General features: G+C 42.4%; 1 protein-coding gene across 5 annotated transcripts in view; it reads right to left on the bottom strand.

The window, feature by feature from the left end:
- Window positions 1–21,568, bottom strand: part of PROM1 (prominin 1) — a 93,159-nt gene extending 71,591 nt beyond the window's left edge. For all 5 annotated transcript variants that reach the window (XM_073342457.1, XM_073342460.1, XM_073342458.1 and 2 more), the window contains exons 1-2: window positions 21,479–21,568; window positions 11,636–12,060 (exon numbers count right to left, since the gene is read on the bottom strand). In XM_073342457.1, coding sequence (XP_073198558.1) covers window positions 11,636–11,852 — 217 coding nt within the window. In that variant the 5' untranslated portion in view covers window positions 11,853–12,060; window positions 21,479–21,568. The remainder of the gene's footprint in view (window positions 1–11,635; window positions 12,061–21,478) is intronic.
- Window positions 21,569–22,666: the final 1,098 nt, after the last annotated feature.

The following is a 22,666-nucleotide window of genomic DNA, read 5'->3' as shown; positions in this document are numbered from 1 at the left end:
ATATCCTCTGAAGAGCTCTATATTTTGGGGAACAAAAATCAGTATTTTAACAAAATAAGTTCACAAAGGGATACAAAAGCTATTACAGATTCAGAACAAACAACAACATTGTCTGAGACAGAAGCACAAGCCAACTTACATACTGAATGTATACTCCATGCAGATACCAGGCTGTTGGTAGAATGGCACAATATATCACTGTGTGCAGGTTAGGCATGCCCAGCTACCATGGGTATAAATAGCTGTGTAGATGGTGAGGCATCACTTAGGCGATTAGAGGAGAGTGCCCTACATGCTGAACCTGCAGGGTATACACCTTACGCAGCGTTCTACACACTGAAGCCATCCCTGCCACATCTACACTGCTATTTTTACTCCTGCTGCCTCCCCACTACCAGAGCCCTTCCTCATCACAGAAAAAGGCTCTGTGCACCCCTGCCCACCCCCCAAAAATGATAAAAAAAATAACAAAGAAACTTCACAATCTACAACCCCCAGCTGTCTTTTGTGCAGGTTAGGTATGTCCTGACCAAACCAATTGGATCAGCTCTTGCAGACAAGACAAATGGAGGATCACCTAGTTTGAGAATCTCAGAGTTTAGGGGGTGAAGGATGGTGCTCTCAGGATTTAGGGAGTTACCACATCATTGCCAGCCCTTGACATGCAAGTTATTTTCATCTGAGATATCCACTGAATACAAAATTGGTGCACATTACAATACTTTACCAGATAGATCTGTGTTCTGACCAAGTTACACTACCACAACCTGTGAGGTGTAACTTGCATAACTACTGAAATTGATCCAGAGACTTATATGCAGGATGCTTACACTTCCAGAGCACATGACTGGGCTAACAGGATAAGAGAATGCCTGCTAGACGCAGACTTTAGGATTGTTAGCAGTCAGAAAGAAAGTCCCAGATGCCACTTTGGGAAACATCAAAAATGACTTACTCTTATGTAAAGAAAACGGAATACCTGAACCCATAACCTTTTGGACATTTCATACATCTCTCTCTATTGTTTGTCCTATGCCAACAACATTCAATGTTATTTACAATTAGAACTGGATATGGAGACTTAAATTGGGTATAATTTATACACAGTTGTATAAACTGCCCAGCTATACATGCTTTGTAGTGATTAGCTAGTAGCAGGACTTTACTACTCCTTTTTAAAGCTACATCATAATTCCAACCACCGCACTGGAGGAGAGAATGAAGGCACGGGATCATATGGCACACTTAACGGGACTGTGGAGTGTATGCACACTTTTGTGACACTTTGGACTGAGACTATATAAATGGAGCAGTCATCTCACCAAATCTATAACAATTGGTTATTCTATAACAATACTCAGGGGAACTAAGTTTTCTGTGCAAAGGATCCAAAGACATTTAAAATCTAAGAGCAAAACTTAGCTTTCAGATCTATACAGCTGGTTTCAACTTCAATATTATACTTTCCCGACATGCACACATCTCCTTGGATATCACTGGAATGTCTGCACAAATAAGGACAGCTTAAAGTAAAGATCCAAATTTTTGCCTACTCTTTGGCTGAAACTATACTTAGAAGAAATATTTATTGGGTATGCACAAACTAATCAATTACTATACATGATAAGGATGCCTACTACTTTCCCACGCCTTGTAACCTATCGCTTAGATCAGCCTCTGTACCAGATGACTGGAGGATAGCTAATGTAACGTCAATTTTTAAAAAGGCTCCAGAGGTGATCCTGGCAATTACAGGCCAGTAAGCCTAACTTCAGTACCAGGCAATTTGGTTTTTCCAATGTGCATTACTTTGCACTTATCCACACTGAATTTCGTTTGCCATTTTGTTGCCCCAACAAAGAAAATAATTAGATAATTTCATGAAGGATAGGTCCATCAATGGCTATTAGCCAAGATGGCTAGGGATGCAACCTCATGCTCTGGGTGTTCCTAAGCCTCTGACTGCCAGATGGTAGGACTGGACAACAGGGGATGGATCTCTCAACGATTGTCCTGTTCAATTCCCTCTGAAGCAACTGGCATTGGCCACTATTGAAAGACAGGATACTGGGTTAGATGAACCATTGGGATGACTCAGTAAGTCCATTCTTATGTTATTACACAAAATTACCTTCTGCTACTGATTAGATCTGGTTGTCCATTTCTCGTTAATTTTGCTCCTTGTTAGCAACTGGTTAACTTAACAAGGGAAGCAAAGAAATTAGCTCTACAAAAGTCACAATTTTAATCTATTATAGAGTTACAATAGTTTTGTGTTAAGACTTGCAAAGAGATTCTGCTTCAGTGCCTTACACATAACACATCAAATGCAGTTTTCAGAATCAAACAATTCATAACATCTTTCCCTTTTCACTCATCATCTGAGTAGGTTTTACCTGTGCTTTGTTAGTTTACTTACAATTGACAGTGTAAGTGCTATGCAGCAATAGTAAATTCTACTAATGTAGTTCCTTTCCTGAAAATTTTTTTACAAACATTATCTAATCATTGTAACATTTGTGAGAGATATGGAAGTTTTATAGATCGGGAAAATGAAGCAGAGAGGTTACAATGCTGAGCACTGCCACTTGCAACTCCCAATGACTTGAAAATTGGGGCATAACTATCTTGCCCAACATCACATGGGGACTGAATGACAGAGCTAGCATTGGACTCAAGTTCCTAAACCCCAGTCTTGTGCTCAAACTACTAGACAACAGCTCTCAGACCGATTGTACTCTTGAGTTCTGAGATTCAGTCAATACTGTACTTGGGAAACAACATTTTATCCTCCCTCCCCATTCTTATGTTCTAACTTGTGAAAGATGAAACAATTATTTATTAGTGAAACTAAATTAATCTATGATGGTAGCATGGTACTAGTGAAACAGCTTGTTTATACCACTTAGTGTGCTATGAGCCTTCAGGTGTGAATTTGTTGTATACAGGGCATGGTCAATATCAGGCCTCTCAAACTCTGTTTACCTTAGGGCCTTAGCACCAGACGGTGCAGTCACCCCATAATACACTGCCTGTACCACACTGATTAAATACAGTGGGCCATGCCTATAATTTTGTCTTATTTTACTGAAAAACAAATGGGTGTTTCTCTTTAGCCTACTTCTCTTAATGACTTCTCACTCTTTAGCTAGAAGAGGAAAACTTCTAAAATGAATATTTGCTGTGCACACCCTGTCGTCAAATGAATCCCAGATTATTTTATTGGAACTAACAACTGGTTTCCATAGGAACAAAGATGGAAGCCACTTTAATATGTTCATAGCAACCAAAGGATATTGACCAGGGGTCTCAAAGTCCCGGCCTGCGCGACATCTGCGGCTCAAGAACATCCTCACTGCGGCCTGTGGAGGACAGACGCAGGCAGACACACTGCCAGCAATCTCAACTACAGGCGTTGCCCCCCACAGCTCCCATTGGCTGTGGGAGAGGGACAGAGATACCATCACTAGTTGACGGGCAGAGTCAGCCATAGAGGCAGCATCACTTTTTCCCACAAGTCATAGAATCACAGAATATCAGGGTTGGAAGGGACCTCAGAAGGTCATCTAGTCCAACCCCCTGCTCAAAGCAGGACCAATCCCCAACTAAATCATCCCAGCCGGGGCTTTGTCAAGCCTGACCTTAAAAATACCTAAGGAAGGAGATTCCATCACCTCCGTAGGTAACGCATTCCAGTGTTTCACCATCCTCCTAGTGAAAAAGTTTTTCCTAACATCCAACCTAAATCTCCCCCACTGCAACTTGAGACCATTACTCCTTGTTCTGTCATCTGCTACCATTGAGAACAGTCTAGATCCATCCTCTTTGGAACCCCCTCTCAAGTAGTTGAAAGCAGCTATCAAATCCCCCCTCATTCTTCTCTTCCACAGACTAAACAATCCCAGTTCCCTCAGCCTCTCCTCATAAGTCATGTGTTCCAGTCCCCTAATCATTTTTGTTGCCCTCCGCTGGACTCTTCCCAATTTTCCCACATCCTTCTTGTAGTGTGGGGCCCAAAACTGGACACACTACTCCAGATGAGGCCTCACCAGTGTCGAACAGAGGGGAACGATCACGTCCCTCAATCTGCTGGCAATGCCCCTACATATACATCCCAAAATGCTATTGGCCTTCTTGGCAACAAGGGCACATTGTTGACTCATATCCAGCTTCTCGTCCACTGTGTAACACCTAGGTCCTTTTCTGCAGAACTGCCGCCTAGCCATTCGGTCCCTAGTCTGTAGCGGTGCATGGGGTTCTTCCGTCTTAAGTGCAGGACTCTGCACTTGTCCTTGTTGAACCTCATCAGATTTCTTTTGGCCCAATCCTCTAATTTGTCTAGGGCCTTCTGTATCCTATCCCTACCCTCCAGCGTATCTACCTCTCCTCCCAGTTTAGTGTCATCTGAAAACTTGCTGAGGGTGCAATCCACACCATCCTCCAGATCATTTATGAAGATATTGAACAAAACCGGCCTGAGAACCAACCTTGGGGCACTCTACTTGATACCGGCTGCCAACTAGACATGGAGCCATTGATCACTACCCGTTGAGCCCGACAATCTAGCCAATTTTCTATCCACTTTATAGTCCATTCATCCAGCCCATACTACTTTAACTTCCTGGCAAGAATACTGTGGGAGACCATGTCAAAAGTTTTGCTAAAGTCAAGGAACACCACATCCACCACTTTCCCCTCATCCACAGAGCCAGTTATCTCGTCATAGAAGGCAATTAGATTACTCAGGCATGACTTGGCCTTGCTGAATCCATGCTAACTGTTCCTGAGCACTTTCCTCTCCTCTAAGTGCTTCAGAATTGATTCCTTGAGGACCTGCTCCATGATTTTTCCAGGGACTGAGGTGAGGCTGACTGGCCTGTAGTTCCCAGGATCCTCCTCCTTCCCTTTTTTAAAGATGGGCACTACATTGGCCTTTTTCCAGTCGTCCAGGACTTCTGCGGATCGCCATGAGTTTTCAAAGATAATGGCCAATGGCTCTGCAATCATATCCGCCAACTCCTTTAGCACTCTTGGATGCAGCGCATCTGGCCCCATGGACTTGTGCTCGTCCAGCTTTTCTAAATAGTCCTGAACCACTTCTTTCTCCACAGAGGGCTGGTCACCTCCTCCCCATGCTGTGCTGCCCAGTGCAGTAGTCTGGGAGCTGACCTTGTTTGTGAAGACAGAGGCAAAAAAAGCATTGAGTACATTAGCTTTTTCCACATCCTCTGTCACTAGGTTGCCTCCCTCATTCAGTAAGGGGCCCACACTTTCCTTGACTTTCTTCTTCTTGCTAACATACCTGAAGAAACCCTTCTTGTTACTCTTAACATCTCTTGCTAGCTGCAACTCCAGGTGTGATTTGGCCTTCCTGATTTCACTCCTGCATCCCCAAGCGATATTTTTATAATCTTCCACTTCTTGTAAGCTTCTTTTTTGTGTTCAAGATCAGCAAGGATTTCACTGTTAAGCCAAGCTGGTCGCCTGCCATATTTACTATTCTTTCTACACATCGGGATGGTTTGTCCCTGTAACCTCAACAAAGATTCTTCAAAATACAGCCAGCTCTCCTGGACTCCTTTCCCCCTCATGTTATTCTCCCAGGGGATCCTGCCCATCAGCTCCCTGAGGGAGTCAAAGTCTGCTTTTCTGAAGTCCAGGGTCCATATTCTGCTGCTCTCCTTTCTTCCCTGTGTCAGGATCCTGAACTCGACCATCTCATGGTCACTGCCTCCCAGGTTCCCATTCACTTTAGCTTCCCCTACTAATTCTTCCTGGTTTGTGAGCAGCAGGTCAAGAAGAGCTCTGCCCCTAGTGGGTTCCTCCAGCACTTGTACCAGGAAATTGTCCCCTACACTTTCCAAAACCTTCCTAGATTGTCTGTGCACCGCTGTATTGCTCTCCCAGCAGATATCAGGGTGATTGAAGTCTCCCATGAGAACCAGGGCCTGCGATCTAGTAACTTCCGTGAGTTGCCATAAGAAAGCCTCGTCCACCTCATCCCCCTGGTCCAGTGGTCTATAGCAGACTCCCACCACGACATCACCCTTGTTGCTCACACTTCTAAACTTAATCCAGAGACACTCAGGTTCTGCAGTTTCATACTTGAGCTCTGAGCAGTCATACTGCTCCCTTACATACAGTGCAACTCCCCCACCTTTTCTGCCCTGCCTGTCCTTCCTGAACAGCTTATATCCATCCATGACAGTACTCCAGTCATTGAGTTAACCCACCAAGTCTCTGTTATTCCAAACACATCATAATTCCTTGACGGTGCCAGGACTTCCAGTTCTCCCTGCTTGTTTCCCAGGCTTCTTGCATTTGTGTATAGGCACTTGAGATAACTCACTGATTGTCCCGCTTTCTCAGTATGAGGCAGGAGCCCTGCCCTCTCGTGTGCTTCTGCTTCCTCCCGGTATCCCACTTCCCCACTTACCTGAGGGCTTTGGTCTCCTTCCCCCGGTGAACCTAGTTTAAAGCCCTCCTCATTAGGTTAGCCAGCCTGCTTGCAAAGATACTCTTCCCTCTCTTCATTAGGTGGAGCCCGTCTCTGCCTAGCATGCCTCCTTCTTGGAACGCCATCCCATGGTCAAAGAATCCAAAGCCTTCTCTCCGACACCACCTGCGTAGCCATTCATTGACTTCCACGATTCGACGGTCTCTACCCAGGCCTTTTCCTTCCACGGGGAGGATGGACGAGAAGACCACTTGTACCTCAAACTCCTTTATCCTTCTTCCCAGAGCCACCTACTCTGCAGTGATCTGCTCAAGGTCATTCTTGGCAGTATTATTGGTGCCCATGTGGAGAAGCAGGAAGGGGTAGCGATCCGAGGGCTTGATGAGTCTCAGCAGTCTCTCCGTCAAAATACCAAACAACTATCTGATGCACACCTTGCTGCAATCCTGAAGGTTTCAACTTGTCAGTCACTGAGGCCAAACATGAACAAACTGACAGAACTGAAGTGTTGACAGGTGGCTGGCCAACACTAAAACCTCTCTGGGAGGCGAAGAATTGTATAAAGTTGTATGACAGTTTTATTACTTCTAAGAAATTTGAAATAAAAAATATAAATGTTTTAATTTCTGAACACCATCTTCAGTGGCATTATTGGCCTGCTGAGAGGATTTGAGGACTGGCGCTGGCCCTAAGGTAAACGGAGTTTGAGAGGCCTGATATTGACCATGCCCTGTATACAACAAATTCACACCTGAAGGCTCATAGCACACTAAGTGGTATAAACAAGCTGTTTCACTAGTACCATGCTACCATCATAGATTAATTTAGTTTCACTCATAAATGATTGTTTCACCTTTCACAAGTTAGAACATAAGAATGGCGATATTGGGTCAGACCAAAGGTCCATCTAGCCAGTATCCTGTCTTCCAACAGTGGCCAATGCCAGGTGCTTCAGAAGGAATGAAAAGAACACGTAATCATCAAGTGATCTATCCCCTGTCATCCACTTCCAGTTTCTGGCAAATGGAGGCTAGGGACATCATCCCTGGTCATCCTGGCTAATAGCCATTGATGGACCTATTTTCCATGAACTTATTTAGTTCTTTTTTGAACCCTGTTATTATCTTGGTCTTCACAACATCCTCTGGTGAGAAGAAAAAACCCAAAGGCTGTTTTCTTATATCTTGTCTTAGTTGAGTGACAACAAATTGTAATTCTCCTGGAACTGCCAACTTTTATTATAATGACAAGTTTCAGAGTAGCAGCCATGTTAGTCTGTATTCGCAAAAAGAAAAGGAGTACTTGTGGCACCTTAAAGACTAACAAATTTATTTGAGCATAAGCTTTCATGAGCTACAGCTACGAAAGCTTATGCTCACATAAATTTGTTAGTCTCTAAGGTGCCACAAGTACTCCTTTTCTATTTATTATAATGTTAGTTATATTACTAACAAAAGATGAGATAACAACAACCACCATTTAGATAGAGATTTTCAGCACTTTACAAAGGAGGGTAGCATCATTATCCCAATTTTACATGGGAACTGAGACTCAGGGAGTTGAAGGGACTTGACCAAAGTAACCCAGTAGGCCAGTCAGGAATGGAACCTAGGTCTCCTAAGTCCCAGTCCCGTGCTCTATCCATTAGACCAAACATCTCCCCACAGAATAGGTATGTATCATATGCTCAAGGACAAATTCTGCTCTCATTTAAACTTGTGCAATTTCCAGTGAAGTCAACAGGATTTAGTGAGTGGAACTGAAAACAGACTTTAGCTCTCAATACTTATACTCACTACAGTCCTTCCAATCAAACCCCAAAATGCACAATTTTTAAAAAACTAGAGGACTAATTTCTTTCCTCACAGTGGGAACTTATTGCCCTTTTAACTCAGCAATTTAAACAATTAGTGTACTGAAGAGATGCGGCAATTCCCCGTCCTAATTCTATTAGTGTATATAAGACTTAAGACATGCATGTGATCACACAACTAATTTTCGTATTACATAAACTTACGATTTTTAAAAGTTAGATTTAGGGCCATGAAACTCTTCTAGTGACCATTTATTTTCAATTATGCATTAATTTCAAAGAAACCAAGGTAACATTTACATTTTCAATAGAAGCTGAGTAAAACATTTAGAACTAGCAACTGCAACTGAAATATGATTGCGTCCACATTTTTAGGCTACCATTTGGACCACTATTTTTATTACTTACACACACATCATTGTTATCTTTACTCAGACACAAACAACTTTCTCCTGTTTTCTTCACTTACAATGCAGATCATAATTACACAGAACTTCTTAAATACCTAAAATTATTGGAGTATTATTATGCACCCACACAAGGCAATCTAGTACAACAGCACTTTGCCACATAAATATTATCCATGTTTTTACAGTAACCCATTTTGTGATTTCAATTATCTTTCTCAAAATAGCCAAGCTATGAATTATCTAGTTCCTATTTTTATTCTGATCCTAATCACCATAACATTCATTAAACATGTCAGGATTTTTATTTTATTTTTTTAAAAGATGTATACTTGATTTTTTTCTGCAAACCAATGACAGTTATCCACCTTTCCGCCCTACATCTAACTTGCTATTATCTGGAATGAAAGATCTGTAACTTCTAAGACTTAGAGTGCTTCTTTTAAAAGACACTTTCTCCAACATAGCATCCATAGGAAGCCAATTTATTTCATAGACTGGAAGAAGAGCTACGTGTAAACTCAAAAGCTTGTCTCTCTCACCAACAGATGTTGGTCCAATAAAAGATTATTACCTCACTACCTTGTCATTCTAAAAACCTGGGATTAACACAGCTACACCACTGAATATTGTGCCACTGCCATTTGCCCTGAGGCAAAAAGTTCGCAATAACTTCCTTATTAATTGCTTACTGTTGCTTGAAAGCATGTCACATCTGCATTGGCCAGCCTTGAAACATTCAACTGTCCTTGAACATTACTACAAGCAGATAAATGGTTTAAGCACAGTAAGAATACATATACACAATTTAAACAGTAAGAGTCACTACGACTTAATATAGTACCTTTAAAGAAACCCCCCTCTAGCACTAACAAGGAAAATTAGCAGGCCATGTACTACAGGTGAACAAAGAGAAAGGTCAAAAAAGGTGGAAGTGGGACTCTTAGCAATCTCCGCATTTCTCAACTGCTATTTGAATGGCCATGTTTTTCGGACCTCTTAATGATCAGGACCATTTATTAATTACATTTCTCCTCTGATTCATGACTATAAAGCAACACCACATTGATTACATAATGGTTTAGGGGAAAACTAGGCTAATACCCACAGCTTACATTAAAGATTTAAACTCTTCTGAAGCCTCTGCCTAATTAATAGCAACAAAGTTTACAGTTAAACACTCTGAAAGAGGTTGAGTCAAGGTATATGTGCACCTAAAAATTATCTGTGTGTTTCAACTCTTGATTGGAGTAAGCTCTATTCTAGTGTCTTTTTTTTTTATATATAAAGAGTTAAAAAGTAACCTTCATAATTAATACTTTAGATATGAAATAGAACAGCATATGGTAAAACAGATTATGGGATTAAACTAATTACACGATAACGCAGAAATCCACATCATCCTTCAGATCTAAATTTTGGGATAGGGTGTGTGGTGGAGAACAAAAAAGACTTCACATAATACAAACTTTAGAAACTGTGTTTTAAAAAAAATATCTGGGGGTGGGGGAGAGGAAGAAAAGCACATGTTAAATAAGAACAAAGAACTTATGTTTAGGCATCTACTTGCTCTCCATGGGCCTAACTTTGTACACCTACCACTGGGTATAGAATTTACTACTGTAATCCTATGGGACTAATAAAAATTTAAATAAACCCTATGCCTGCTAGTATTTACAAGTTTAGTCCCCATACAATTAAAATTTGCATCTATTTTTATAGGACCCATTCCTGGAGCCCTTATTCACAAGAGTAATTTCATTAAAACCAATTGGATAATTAATATAATAAATGGATACTTATAAGGCTTACAGGACCCAGTACAGTATTTATGTGAACTTGTAATAACTCAGAGGGGTAGTCAGAGTGAAGAATTAGCCTGTTCTTTAAGTTTTGGTTTGAATATTACATTAGAGACCCATTCAAGTTTGTTTTGACCTCTTTCTTCCATAGGCATTGACATGGTTGTGGACTTTATATTTTTATACTGAAAAAAACAGAAAATGATGGAAGACACTATACACAGTAGTAACCAATTATGAAAGTTATATCTCCTTGTAATTATACTGAGAAGTGTAGTAGTTGGACTGATGTACAAACTACTGTCTTTCTAAATCCCAATTATTTCACCTGAAAAGGTTTCTAAGATACAATGGAGGTAGTATTTAAAACTAGTAAATATTTTTTGTGCTTACCTATAGCTAAAAACAGACAAAGCAATTTGGTGAAAATCTGTGAGCAAACAAAATAAAAATACTGCTCAGATTTCATATACTAAAATTTCAACCTGCTGTGAATTTTAATGCCAAATTTATACAAACAGTATTGACATTCTGTTTTAACACCTGAATTAGACAGTGTAAATATGGTGAAAAAAACAAACCAATAATAAAACCAGATCCACAGCTCCAGGAGCTTACTAAAGAGCCTTTCATGGACAATCTAGAAATCTTGAACATGTATACTTCTCTTTTAAGATTTCTTTTCCAGCTTTGGGAAACAGAGTGGTGTGGTGGGGTTGGGGAAGAAAGGACAGAGAAATAGTCCAATAGAAGAGTAAAACCTTAATTTTTTAAGATTACAAAGCTAAACAAATAAGCCACAAGTTAGATGTAGCTATACAAAGTAATTGTCTTTATGACTTCAGTACAGATACAGAAATGCATGAAATTTACTTTGCTACTGACATTCCCTTTGCAGAATAATCTCTAGAATAAACCTTGTAATTACATAGTAAAAAGTCACAGTCTCACAAACACTGCAAAGGAGAATAAAATTTTATCCCAGATTAAAACCTGAGGCGAGGCATTTTATACTTTACTCTGAATCCACTGCTTCTGAAAGAGTGGAGCTGGGAACAAATTTCAGTAAAAAAAAAAAAAAAAAATCACTGTTTACTATGAAAATGAATGTCTTAAAAGTAGATCATTAAAATAAGCTATAATTTTACACACTTACCTTGTGGAAAAGAATTTGGTTGCACTAAATAAAGGAAAGCATGGACTAGTCTAAACAAAATTCCTATTGGTCCAGGTTCATGATATGTATTTGTATCATATGTCTTCACAGGCACAAATCCAAAATCCAAAGTTCCAGGAGGTGGTTTGTGTAAAGGCTGCACCTCTGAAAGAGTACTTCCACAAAGCAACAACAGCAGCAGAAGTTCCACAGCCATGGCTAAAAGTATTCATAAAATAGGAGGTAGAGATTTTGCTCTCCCAAAGTCTAGAAATCTTCAGCACATTAGAAATGTACTCACTGGGAGTGAGATGTGTCAGCAGGAAAAAGCTGATGTCTTTAGTCCTTTGCTTAGTCTTTGATAATGTACACTGACTTCGGAATGGTGTAGAAGCTCTTCACAGAACTGAGGCAGTGCACCATCTCTGGCAAAGACAGAAAACAACTGTTTAAATGAGCGCCCTCACTGCACGAGGGTATGAAAATGTGAGATGCCTCCAATCTCATGTGGAAATATAACACAAAAATGATTATACTGGCAAGCTAAATAGGGCAGAATAGACCAATTTATTCCCATGTGTGAAAAAACGGATCCATTATACACACAGTACTTGAGGAAACCACTGATTATTCACAGTTTTGACTGAGCCTTTAAAATAAAACAAATTTAAAAAAAAAATCACAGTATTAGGACTGCAGCATAAAGAGCAAATGAAATTAAAGGAACAAATTTTTACTTTACTTATAATTGTAATAAAGTCAGATTAATTGTATTTAATCACAAAATAATCACAGTGCATTTTATGAATGCTTTAACATGCAACTCTAAATGCATGTAGACAGCCACACAAGGACTGATATACATAAGCAGATGATTAATACAAAAGGACATAACTTCTCTGCCCTGAGAATTCATAACTTCCCAATGTTGCAAAACTTTTTTCCCCCCACATAGGTTAGCAGCGGCAAATTTATCTTTACTCTTGTGGCATTATTTTATTAACAGAGGAGCCATCGATTACCACCTATCAAAGAAGGATTTAAACTTTCAATTCATTTTATAGTGTCAGTAACATATGGTCATGGGAAAACATTTTTTTTCTGGCACACAACATTGTAGGAACATCAGACAGGGTATGTGGACTTTAAATATAAAATATGGATTAAAATATCAACCTCGGGCATTTTCTAATAATAAAATATATTTAATTCCCTCAAACATGAAATACCCCCCAAACCTTCCCCCCACGTATTTAGTATTACATATTTCCCTTTCAACATAGAAAATAATGTAATCTAAGTTATTCTTCACTTTCAAATTTGTAACTAAAATGAAGCTAGATTCAAGAAACACCTTCTCTGTCAATTACGGAAAAATCTGCTTGCCACAGATAGATAGAAAGCTTTTCCTGTAAGGCACGAATGGGTCTCATCCACAAATTCCTGTTAACTTTAAGGCTTTCCACAGGGCTCTGTCCTTGGCCTCCTACTCTCCTCCCTCAAAAAGTAATCTCAACCACAAACACAAACTTAACTACCATCTGTATGCTTAGGGTTAGTCTGTTAGTCTATAAGGTGCCACAGGAGACTCTGCCGCTTTTACAGATCCAGACTAACACGGCTACCCTTCTGATACTTGCCATCTGTATGCTGACACTCACAAATCTACCTGTCTTCTGTCCAAACAAAAACTTAGGCTGTCTCTGATTGCTCTTCATGGATGTCTATCTGTCGGATCGAGCTCAACATGGCTAAAACAAAGCTCTTAATCCCCCACCCCACCAATCCTCCCTGCTGCCCCCTTTCTCAAATCACTGTGGAAAACACTACCAATCCTACCTGTCACTCAGGCCTGTAAGCTGGGTGTCATCTTCAACTCGGACCTCTCTCTGGGTTTTCATCATTTCACATCGCAGTTAATCCAACCTCCTTCTTTCTGACCTTGACAAATGGAACCATCACTCATTGATATCCATTCAAAGTGCTGCTCCAAAGCTCGTTTTCCTAGCCCATTGCTTTGCTCACGTCACCTCTCTTTTTGCATTCCAGCACTGGCTCCCTCTTTCTATCATTTCAAACATCAGTTGTCTTATTATTGTAACCTATGGCCACCCTACCTATCATCTCTCATTCAGCATTGAAAAGTCAACTCCCACATCCATTCAGGCCTTGTCAGCCTCCATCATCCACTTGTTAAAATTTTCAAACAAGCACCTTTGTGCTTTCTTCCACGTTGCCCCTCATGCTTGAGAGTAACTCTCCACAAACATTTACAAAAATAACTCAATATCCTCCTTCAGAACTCTCCTTTGCTGTGATGCCTACAAAAAACAGGAGGATAGTTAGGTTGCTGAGACCACTGCCTATCTTGCTGGCCAATACGGTCTCAGTTTCCTTTTAATCCCAGTCTGTCTGCTTCACCTATTGTCTCTTGTCTTATACCTACATGTAAACTTTTTGGGGTAGGAACAGTCTTTTTGTTTTGTGTTTGTACAGCGCCTAACACAAAGGAGCTCTGGTCTAGGACTGGGGCTCTGATGCCAGTTGTAGCTTCCCAAAACAGAGTGAAATTAACAAGACTCTGGTCACTTTTCTATCTTTTATTAAGAAACCTGAGAGTAGTAGTGAAAATACAAGAGTCACGTCAGTTTCACTGCTGAGGAAGTCTATAAGTAAAAAGCCAATACTGTTCATTTCAAATGAAACATATGAATTTGCCTATGTGTCACTGAGGCCTAGTTAGACAACTCCGCCAACTCAGTCCTGGGCCAGTTGGCTGTACTGCCTATTTAGTGCAACATAAGCAGAAAAACAAGAACAAAAAAGATGAGGAGCGGCATTTCTGTTCTCCTCCGACTTCAGATGCCAAAATGCTCTTTCTTAAAGGCTAAATCCTTCAAGAGCATCCATCTGGTATGCAAATCCAGCCACAGGACAGATCCAGGACTCCTGCTGGCATACAGGCCTCAACTGACTGCAAACCCCTTAGAGAGGCCAACCAAGCTACCGTCTAGCACTCTAGTGGAGTCTCCTAGATTCCTTGCCCTTCAGGACATCAGTACACATATAAAGGACACCTGTAACACCTTAGTGATCTATTGTCATGTATGGCAACCACTAATTTCTTCTGAATTGTGTCTGGACCCATATGCTGGACTCAGCTTTGGCCTATGAGTGGAAATGAGAAATATAATCACCTTACTGTTTTCCTGGTCCAACTGTACTTTCTCCCAGCAGAGTTCATTACTTTCCCAATAGCGTGACCAGAGGTCCCGATTTTATGGAACAGTCCCAATATTTGGGGCTTTGTTTAATATAGGTGCCTACAACCCCCCCAGCCCCATCGTGATTTTTCACAATTGCTGTCTGGTCACCCTATTTCCCAAGCAAGAGGTGAACCACCCAGACTGGCTTATCCTTGAAAGGTCATGAATCTGGTGAGCTTCTAGAATGCCCTGGAAGAAAAGAGCCATCCACCTACAGGACCAACGGTGAAATAACACAAACAATACACATGTTTTACTATCAAACAACCCCTGTCCCCAGATCTCCATGGTGCACCAAAGTTTGATGAAACATGAAAAACATGAAGGCAGAAAACGACAATGTTGGTGGTGATGCAGGAGTACGCCAGAGCTATGGGGAAATCTGAGAACCTTTTCCCATCTTTCATAGCCCCTGTTGAATTACACACAGCAAGTGTTCTGAGGAGAAATCCAGTTTATCAACTGGACTACACCAAGCTACACCACAGATCCATTACTTATTGCTGCAAAGAGCGATAAACATGCTTTGTTCAAAATATCAGTCAACAGCTAGAGGAGCTCTCAGACAGAAGAATTCAAAATCAGAGCCAGGAACAAAGATTATTCCTCTCCTTCGTGACGTTCAGCTTCTGTATCCTCTCAGTAACTGTCCTATCTTTGCTAGAGAAAGCCAGGAAAGAGCAACTCTAATAATACTCTAAATATTTGAATAACCTATGCTTATTCAAAAAAGGTGGTCTTTTCAACTACCCTGAAGCATGATGCTCAATGCAGTAGTCTAAAAGCCACACATATAAATTCAAATATTTGAATGTTTTCAAAGCAATAACTGATTGTTGCAAAGCATCTATGCTATGAACCAAACAGATATATAAGCCCAAAGGATCTCTTATATTCCCCCTCCCCCCATTTGTTTACTTCATTCTTTAGTCTTCAAGATTTTCTTCATCATGGATTGCTATCTTATCCCTTTATATATTGTGCTATGATTAAATGTAACAAGCAACATACATTGTAAATTGCTTAGAATGCCTCTAATTATGGAATGGTAGGAACATCATAGTTAAAGTTGGGTTCTATTTCACATTTAAAGTTAACAGGAGTTCAGCGTCTTTGTTTTGTATGAAAAAAATAGTATTTCTGCCCAAAATTTTGAACACAACTTCTGAGAGAAATTTGAATTTTCTGGTAATTTTCAAGTAAATCTATTATTTAGCTTTGAGTTCTAATCAATTAGGATCTGATTCAATGGTTAATGAAGTCAGTGGAAAGGTTCCAATTGACTTCAATGGGTGATAAATTGAGCCCTTAATTGCCAAACCTGAATAGGTTTGGTTTCACAGAATTATGCAGACAGGAGTAAAGCATTATGAAGGTGCCTCCTTGATGGAGAAAAAGAACTATTACCAGTGTGACTCTGTAGAAAATATTAAGTCATACAGTAACAACGTTAAAAGATTTGTAGGCTTAACAGAAGAATTCTGTTGAGAATGCAAGGTCCAATGAGTCCAATCCCATATTTCAGGACCCTAATGGGCACCCTGCTATGAGGGCAAGAACATATATGTTCTTCATTTCTACAGAGGCCAATGAAATCCGCAGATGCTATCATTATAAATATAAATAAATTTAGCAACCACACATTAGAAATAAAATAGCTTTCGTTCCCCTGGCCTCTTGGGAATCAAAAAGGAATGCCTCTAGAATCCTTACTGGGGTCTCTATCCTACCTCTGACAGGTGGTATTTCTTGCCATGCTATTTCAAAAAACAGAGTGTAAATTCTCCTCAAGACCAGTGCTCTGTAAAGCAACAGCACATTATGGGTGCTGTATCAATAATAGCAATCAGGAGCTTGCAGAAATGTTACCAATCCTATGGCACAAAAAGCCAATGTGCATCTGAATAGGAATTCCACTCACTGAATGACAGCTCCCCTACTCAAATCACAAGGGATCTGGGCTATGAATGGGATCCTTCTGTTTTCCTTACCTTGCTCTGCAAAAGAAAACTTTTTGGAAGTTTGTTGCTCGCTAATGATGCTACAGTAGATCGACAGCGTTGGAAAAAGAGACCTATCCACAGAATACGTAATCAGTAAAAAGACTACCAATCCCCAAGGCAAAGCTGCAAGAGCGACAAAAAAATGCTACAAACATAGATAAGAGTTTATTTCTAGGACACTCTTCACCATAGCATGAGCCCTTTGTATCATTAGAAACAAAACGCACATTACTCTATACTCTTGCACCTTGTGAGCTACATTCATGGCCATACACAGATTTTTCATATTCAGTGGGGGGGGGTGGGGAGGAAACAGAGCAGTATAATATTTTAAAAGATTTTTATTAATTAATTCACAAGCTACAGGACATTTATTTTAATGTCCTTGTTTTTCATGAAAACCTTAAGTTCAGCTACATAAAAAAGAATGTAACTGAATGGAATAATTTAGTTTATTTCTCGTTGTAATTGGAAAGGGTATTAACTTTCATCTTTAAAAATACAAGTTTTTGGCTCCCCCCAAAACCCCTCCTCATACCTTTCTATATACAGAAGTCACTACACCAGAGATGGGCAAACTACAGCCGGCGGGCCACATCCGGGCCTTCAGACATTTTAATCCGGCCCTCGAGCTTCCACTGGGAAGCAGGGTCTGGGGCTTGTCCCACTCTGGCACTCCAGCCAGGGAGTGGGGTTGGGGGCTTGCCCCGCTCTGCGCGTGCCCCAAGTGCTGCCCCCGCAGCTCCCATTGGCTAGGAACCATGGCCAATAGGAACTGCAGGGGCGGCACCTGCGGACAAAGCAGCGCACAGAGCCTCCTGGCTACGCCTCGCGTAGGAGCCGGAGGCGGGACATACCACTGCTTCCGGGAACTGCTTGAGGTAAGCGCTGCCCGGAGCTTGTACCCCTGATCCACTCCCATGCCCCAACCCCCTGCCCCAGCTCTGATCCCCTCCCGCCCTCCGAACTCCTCGGTCCCAACCCAGACCACCCTCCTGCACCCCCAGCGCCATCCCAGAGCCTGCACCTCCAACGAGAGCCCTCTTCCCCCCCCCGCATCCCAACCCTTTACCCCAGCTTAGAGCCCCCTCCCACAACCTGAACTCCTCATTTCTGGCTCCATCCCAGAATCCGCTCCACCAGCCAGAGCCCTCACCCCCTGCCGCACCCCAACCACCGACTTTGTGAGCATTCACGGCCCGCCATAGAATTTCCATACCCAGATGTGGCCCTCGGGCCAAAAAGTTTGCCCACCCCTGCACTACACCCAACTCTAGGGCATCTGCGGTCTATCACTCTATAGAGCATGCCACAAACTTTATATAAAGTATGCTATAATACTAACTCCATACAAATAGCACATTTCATCCAAGATTCTCAAGTCACCTTACTACATTAGTTAAGCTTAGACATGCCTGACACAGAGACAGATAGGTAGGTAAGTAGGTAGGCATCCCCTTGTTAAAAATGGAGAGATTGAGACACAGAGTGGTTAAGGAACTGTTCTAAGATCAGACTGAGCCTCAGCTGCAGAGCCAGAAACAGCACACAGGTTCTCCAACTTCTCATTTTCTATTTTAACAACTACACTGCACTTCTTCCCTTTAACGCTGCAATCTATGCAAACATAATATTGCAATCCAGTGATGTGACTGCAATTCACTCTGAACTGAGATTCAATCAACCAGGAGCCAGACTGTTAGAGCAGGATGTGGGAGCCCTCTGGCAATGAACAAAGAATGGAGGGCAGAAGAAGGGGCATTTGCCCATGCTGGGCACAGATCAAGGACAGATCAACATTTTTTTTTACATTAACCATTTGAAAAGTTGGTCTATAATTCCATCTCAAGATTCCATTGACACCAACCACCACAAGAGCAATGCAAATTATGAGGTCACAGCCACATGACTGACAGTTACCTGTACTGTATTATAACTTTTGATTCCATACACAAAAAAAAATATAAATCTTCACATTCAGAATACATAAAATGATAAGTCACACTAGCCACTGGCAAGTCACAAAAGGTGTGGTGTTCGGTTACAAAACCTCTTCTAGGCCTGTGATTTAATGACTGCAACTTGTTGCCATAGGAGGAGTAGGGAGTATGTGAACCTTCTAAACATCAGGGACTGCAGAACACAGTAGCAAAACAATAAACAAAACTAAATACTGGATAGTCTCAACTTGTATCTAACATGCATATTGTGAGTTCCAAGTGGGATAAAACCGGAGAAGGGCTTGAGTCACAGCAGCCAGATATGCAGAACACAGGAATGTATTTTCTGGATGTGTCTCAAAAAATCAAAGATTTAAAAAGGAAAATTTAAAAATTCGTTGTGTTTTATTGAAACACAGCAAAATCCCTCGTAATAAGGTGATAATTTTAACAATTGCCTTAAAATTAATTCCGGGGAGGCAGTCTCCATCCCCAAGAAAGAAAGAGTTGGGCAGGTGGTCTAATTTTAGCCAGTTGACCAGATGTTTAGATTATAGATTCATTAAGTGGAACAGAAAAAAAAATCAGTTTGTTTGCTCTGATAATATTTATAAAGCATACCCTATGAGGGCACTGTAGAGCAATAATAAAAGATTATAAAAACAACAAACATTATGAAGCCATTCCATAAAAAGGAAATCTGCCGTGCTGACAGTTCAGAACTGGTGGGGTGTGCTGGTAAGGTTCTAATGCAGAAGAAAATGGATTACAGCATATAATTGCGTACATAATATCTCATAAATGGGACAAGACCTCCCCCCTTCTTCCAAATTATATTTAAATAGTTGGGATTTTCCTCCCCCCTCCACCAGTTTAATTCTAAAAATTACATAGTATGATTTGTGTTTAAACTCTGCCCTGGTTGGAGTTACAGAACTGATTTTACAGCTTCTTTCTTAATTTCTTCCCTGGGTATGATGCATGGAAGGAGATAGAGTCAACTCCTCTCTCTCTCCCTCCACCTTCCCTTCCCCACCCCACAAAACAAACACACTTCATGATTGAGTTCACCCTGCTGGGACCAGAATGTAATCATTCATGACCTTTCAATATGATTTGTCCTGAACTACACTGACTAATGGTCAGTATCTCATAATCTAACTCAACTCTTCACACTCATGTGTGAGCACAATAAAATGTTATAACATATACAAAGCCATGAGATGAGCATGGCTGGGTCTCTGCTGCAAGTCTGGACACAAGATTGGACTGCAGATACGACAGCATAGTATTGCTTATTACAACAGTACCTCTTGAACCTGGTAGATAAAGTGGTTTCTAAAACAGCACCCTACTCATCTCCGTAGTGTGGTTAGTCACTATCGAGGTACTCTCAGCACACAATACCGGGGTACTCTCAGCAGAGACTTTGACACCGCCCCATACACATATTTGGGCTACTGGTTAGCGTGGTATACGAGTTAATCTCTCTGGAGGTCCTCATTTTTCTCCCACAGTACTGCCTTGTGCTTGTCTCACATCCAAACCTGGTCTCGAGTCCACTTCCTTTCGAAAAGTCAATGACCCCAACATAAACTACACACCCTTCTCAGCAAAATTCATACAGACACAGCATTAGGGGGTCAAGGAATCATCTTCATTCACAGCAGAGAATATACAGTCCCATCACAATGTTTTCGATAACGGGAAGGATGTCCCACCCTTCCGTCACACACGCCTCCCCCCTTCATAGTGTTTTCTATAGAGGGACCCCTCGCTTCCCTCAATGCTTCCTATGGGGGTTCCTTCTGCTTGCCCTCACCCCACATCCACTGTTTGGATGTGGGGTGAGGGCAAGCAGGGTCTCCCTTCCTTCTCCCATGGCTATTACAAGGGATCCCTCCACGGCCTTCACTCCGGGTGTGTTCGGCAGCACTGAAGGACCCGCCCCTGAAAACTCTCGTGGGGGCCCCTGAAAACTCTCGTGGGGGCCCCTGTGGGGCCCAGGGCAAATTGTCCCACTTGCCCCCCCCAGCGGCCCTGGATCCCTCTCCCTCACACCCCCAGACTACACAAGCAGTGTAGGCACAAGCAGACTGAGCAATGGATTAGCGGCCCAAGAAGCTCAAAGGGGTCCTGATTTAGTATTACCCCCAAAATACTGGTCAAGTTATTGAACGTGGGCTTTTTAACGATTAATATGCATTAAGTTTGCCTTTTGGGGGGGGGGGGGTTTGTACAAATAATCAGTATTTTAGCGGTGGGTGACGGATCAGGCCCCACCCCAAATATCCCTGCTTGGGGCCCCCCCATGGGCTAGCTCTGCCTCAAAGCTTTCTATGGAGGTACCGCTCCACTCTCTCCAGTGGTTACGTTTCTCCCGCACACACCGATGGTTTCTATACCCTCTCACACCCCAGCCCACGGGCCAGGCTTTCCGAGACCCCGACCCCCGCCCGGCGCTTCCTGCGGACCCGCCACCCGGGCAAGAGCAGCAACTCGCAGGGCAGGATCCGTGCACTCTGCCCAGCAGCCCGGGTGCAACCCCCTCCCCCGGGCTCCCGCACCACGGAGCGGCGCCGCGGCGGGCTGCAAGTGGCCGGCGCGCGCGGGGAGAGCCAGCCGGGCACTCACCCCGCGGACAGCCCGCTCCCGCAGGCTCCGGCTGGTCCAGCGGCTCCCGGCTCAACGCGCCGAGTCTCCCCGCCCGGCCGCCTCCCCGCCAGGCAGGCGCCGCCCTCTGCCGCACGCACCAATCAGCAGCTCCCCGCGACCCCACACCCCGCTCATGACTGATTCGGCGCGGGGCTGCGGGAGCAGCGCGGGAGGCTGAAGTCGGGCGAGGGGCCGCGCGCTAGGTTCCCCAGCAGCATGCAGCGCTCGACCACCTGCTGCTTTCTGTGCAAGCCGGGGGGGGGGCCAAGAGACTCAGCCCAGAGCTGCGGGCTCCAGACTTTAGGCCTCCTGAAACTTCAGAGCTGGCTCCAAGTTGTGCAGGTGGTTCCTGCAGGGGCTAAAGGGACTCCAGCAGCCAGGGGTTCCGGATCCAGATCGTCTTCACAGGTCGCCCTTTATTTCTACAGTGGTGGGGCGAACCAGCGACCAGGGTCCAAAAGACACCTCTTTGCTGTGAAGAGTTCAAACTCAAAACGGATCCCATGGGACAGTATCCCTATACCTAGTGGGCTGAGCCAAAATATGAGCTCCTCAAAAAACTGGGGAGAAACTAGAGTTTAATTTTGTCAGTTGGCGCCAGCCTCCCATTTTTACCCCCTAGATTGGTGATTTGTGAATGCTCTTCTGCCCCTTATTCTGAGGTTTAAGAAAGCAGCACTTAATATTCTTTTGCAATCCCACACTTATGTGTGTCCTGTAAATTACATTATTAAAAGCTGTTTCTATCTTTGGCTTTTGGAACAATATCTTATTTTATCTTTTCTGAGGTTGCCCTGATTTCCTAACAAGATTCTACTTTCTACTCCCAGGATTCGTGTCCCTGTTTCTAAGTGGTTCCTTTGACTTCTAAAAGAGACCAGTGAATTTTTAGTAGGACAGGGAGCCAAATTAATGTCCCCAAACTCTCTATTTCTATATGTCAATCTGCAGGACCTTCCATTCTCCTGGGACTGTATTTGTGTGCTCCTTGTCACGTTGTGTATTTTTTTTATTTATTTTTGAGATTTTCACTTGGTTTTAAGAACATAAGAACAGCCATACTAGGTCAGATCAATGGTCTGCCTGGCCCAGTATCCTGTCTTCCAACAAGAAAAGGAGTACTTGTGGCACCTTAGAAACTAACCAATTTATTTGAGCACAAGCTTT

This window comes from Lepidochelys kempii, chromosome 4, assembly GCF_965140265.1.
Source record: "Lepidochelys kempii isolate rLepKem1 chromosome 4, rLepKem1.hap2, whole genome shotgun sequence".
Lineage (NCBI taxonomy): Eukaryota > Metazoa > Chordata > Testudines > Cheloniidae > Lepidochelys > Lepidochelys kempii.
Note: the sequence above shows the minus strand (reverse complement) of the source record. Positions and strands in the feature narration are given on the sequence as shown.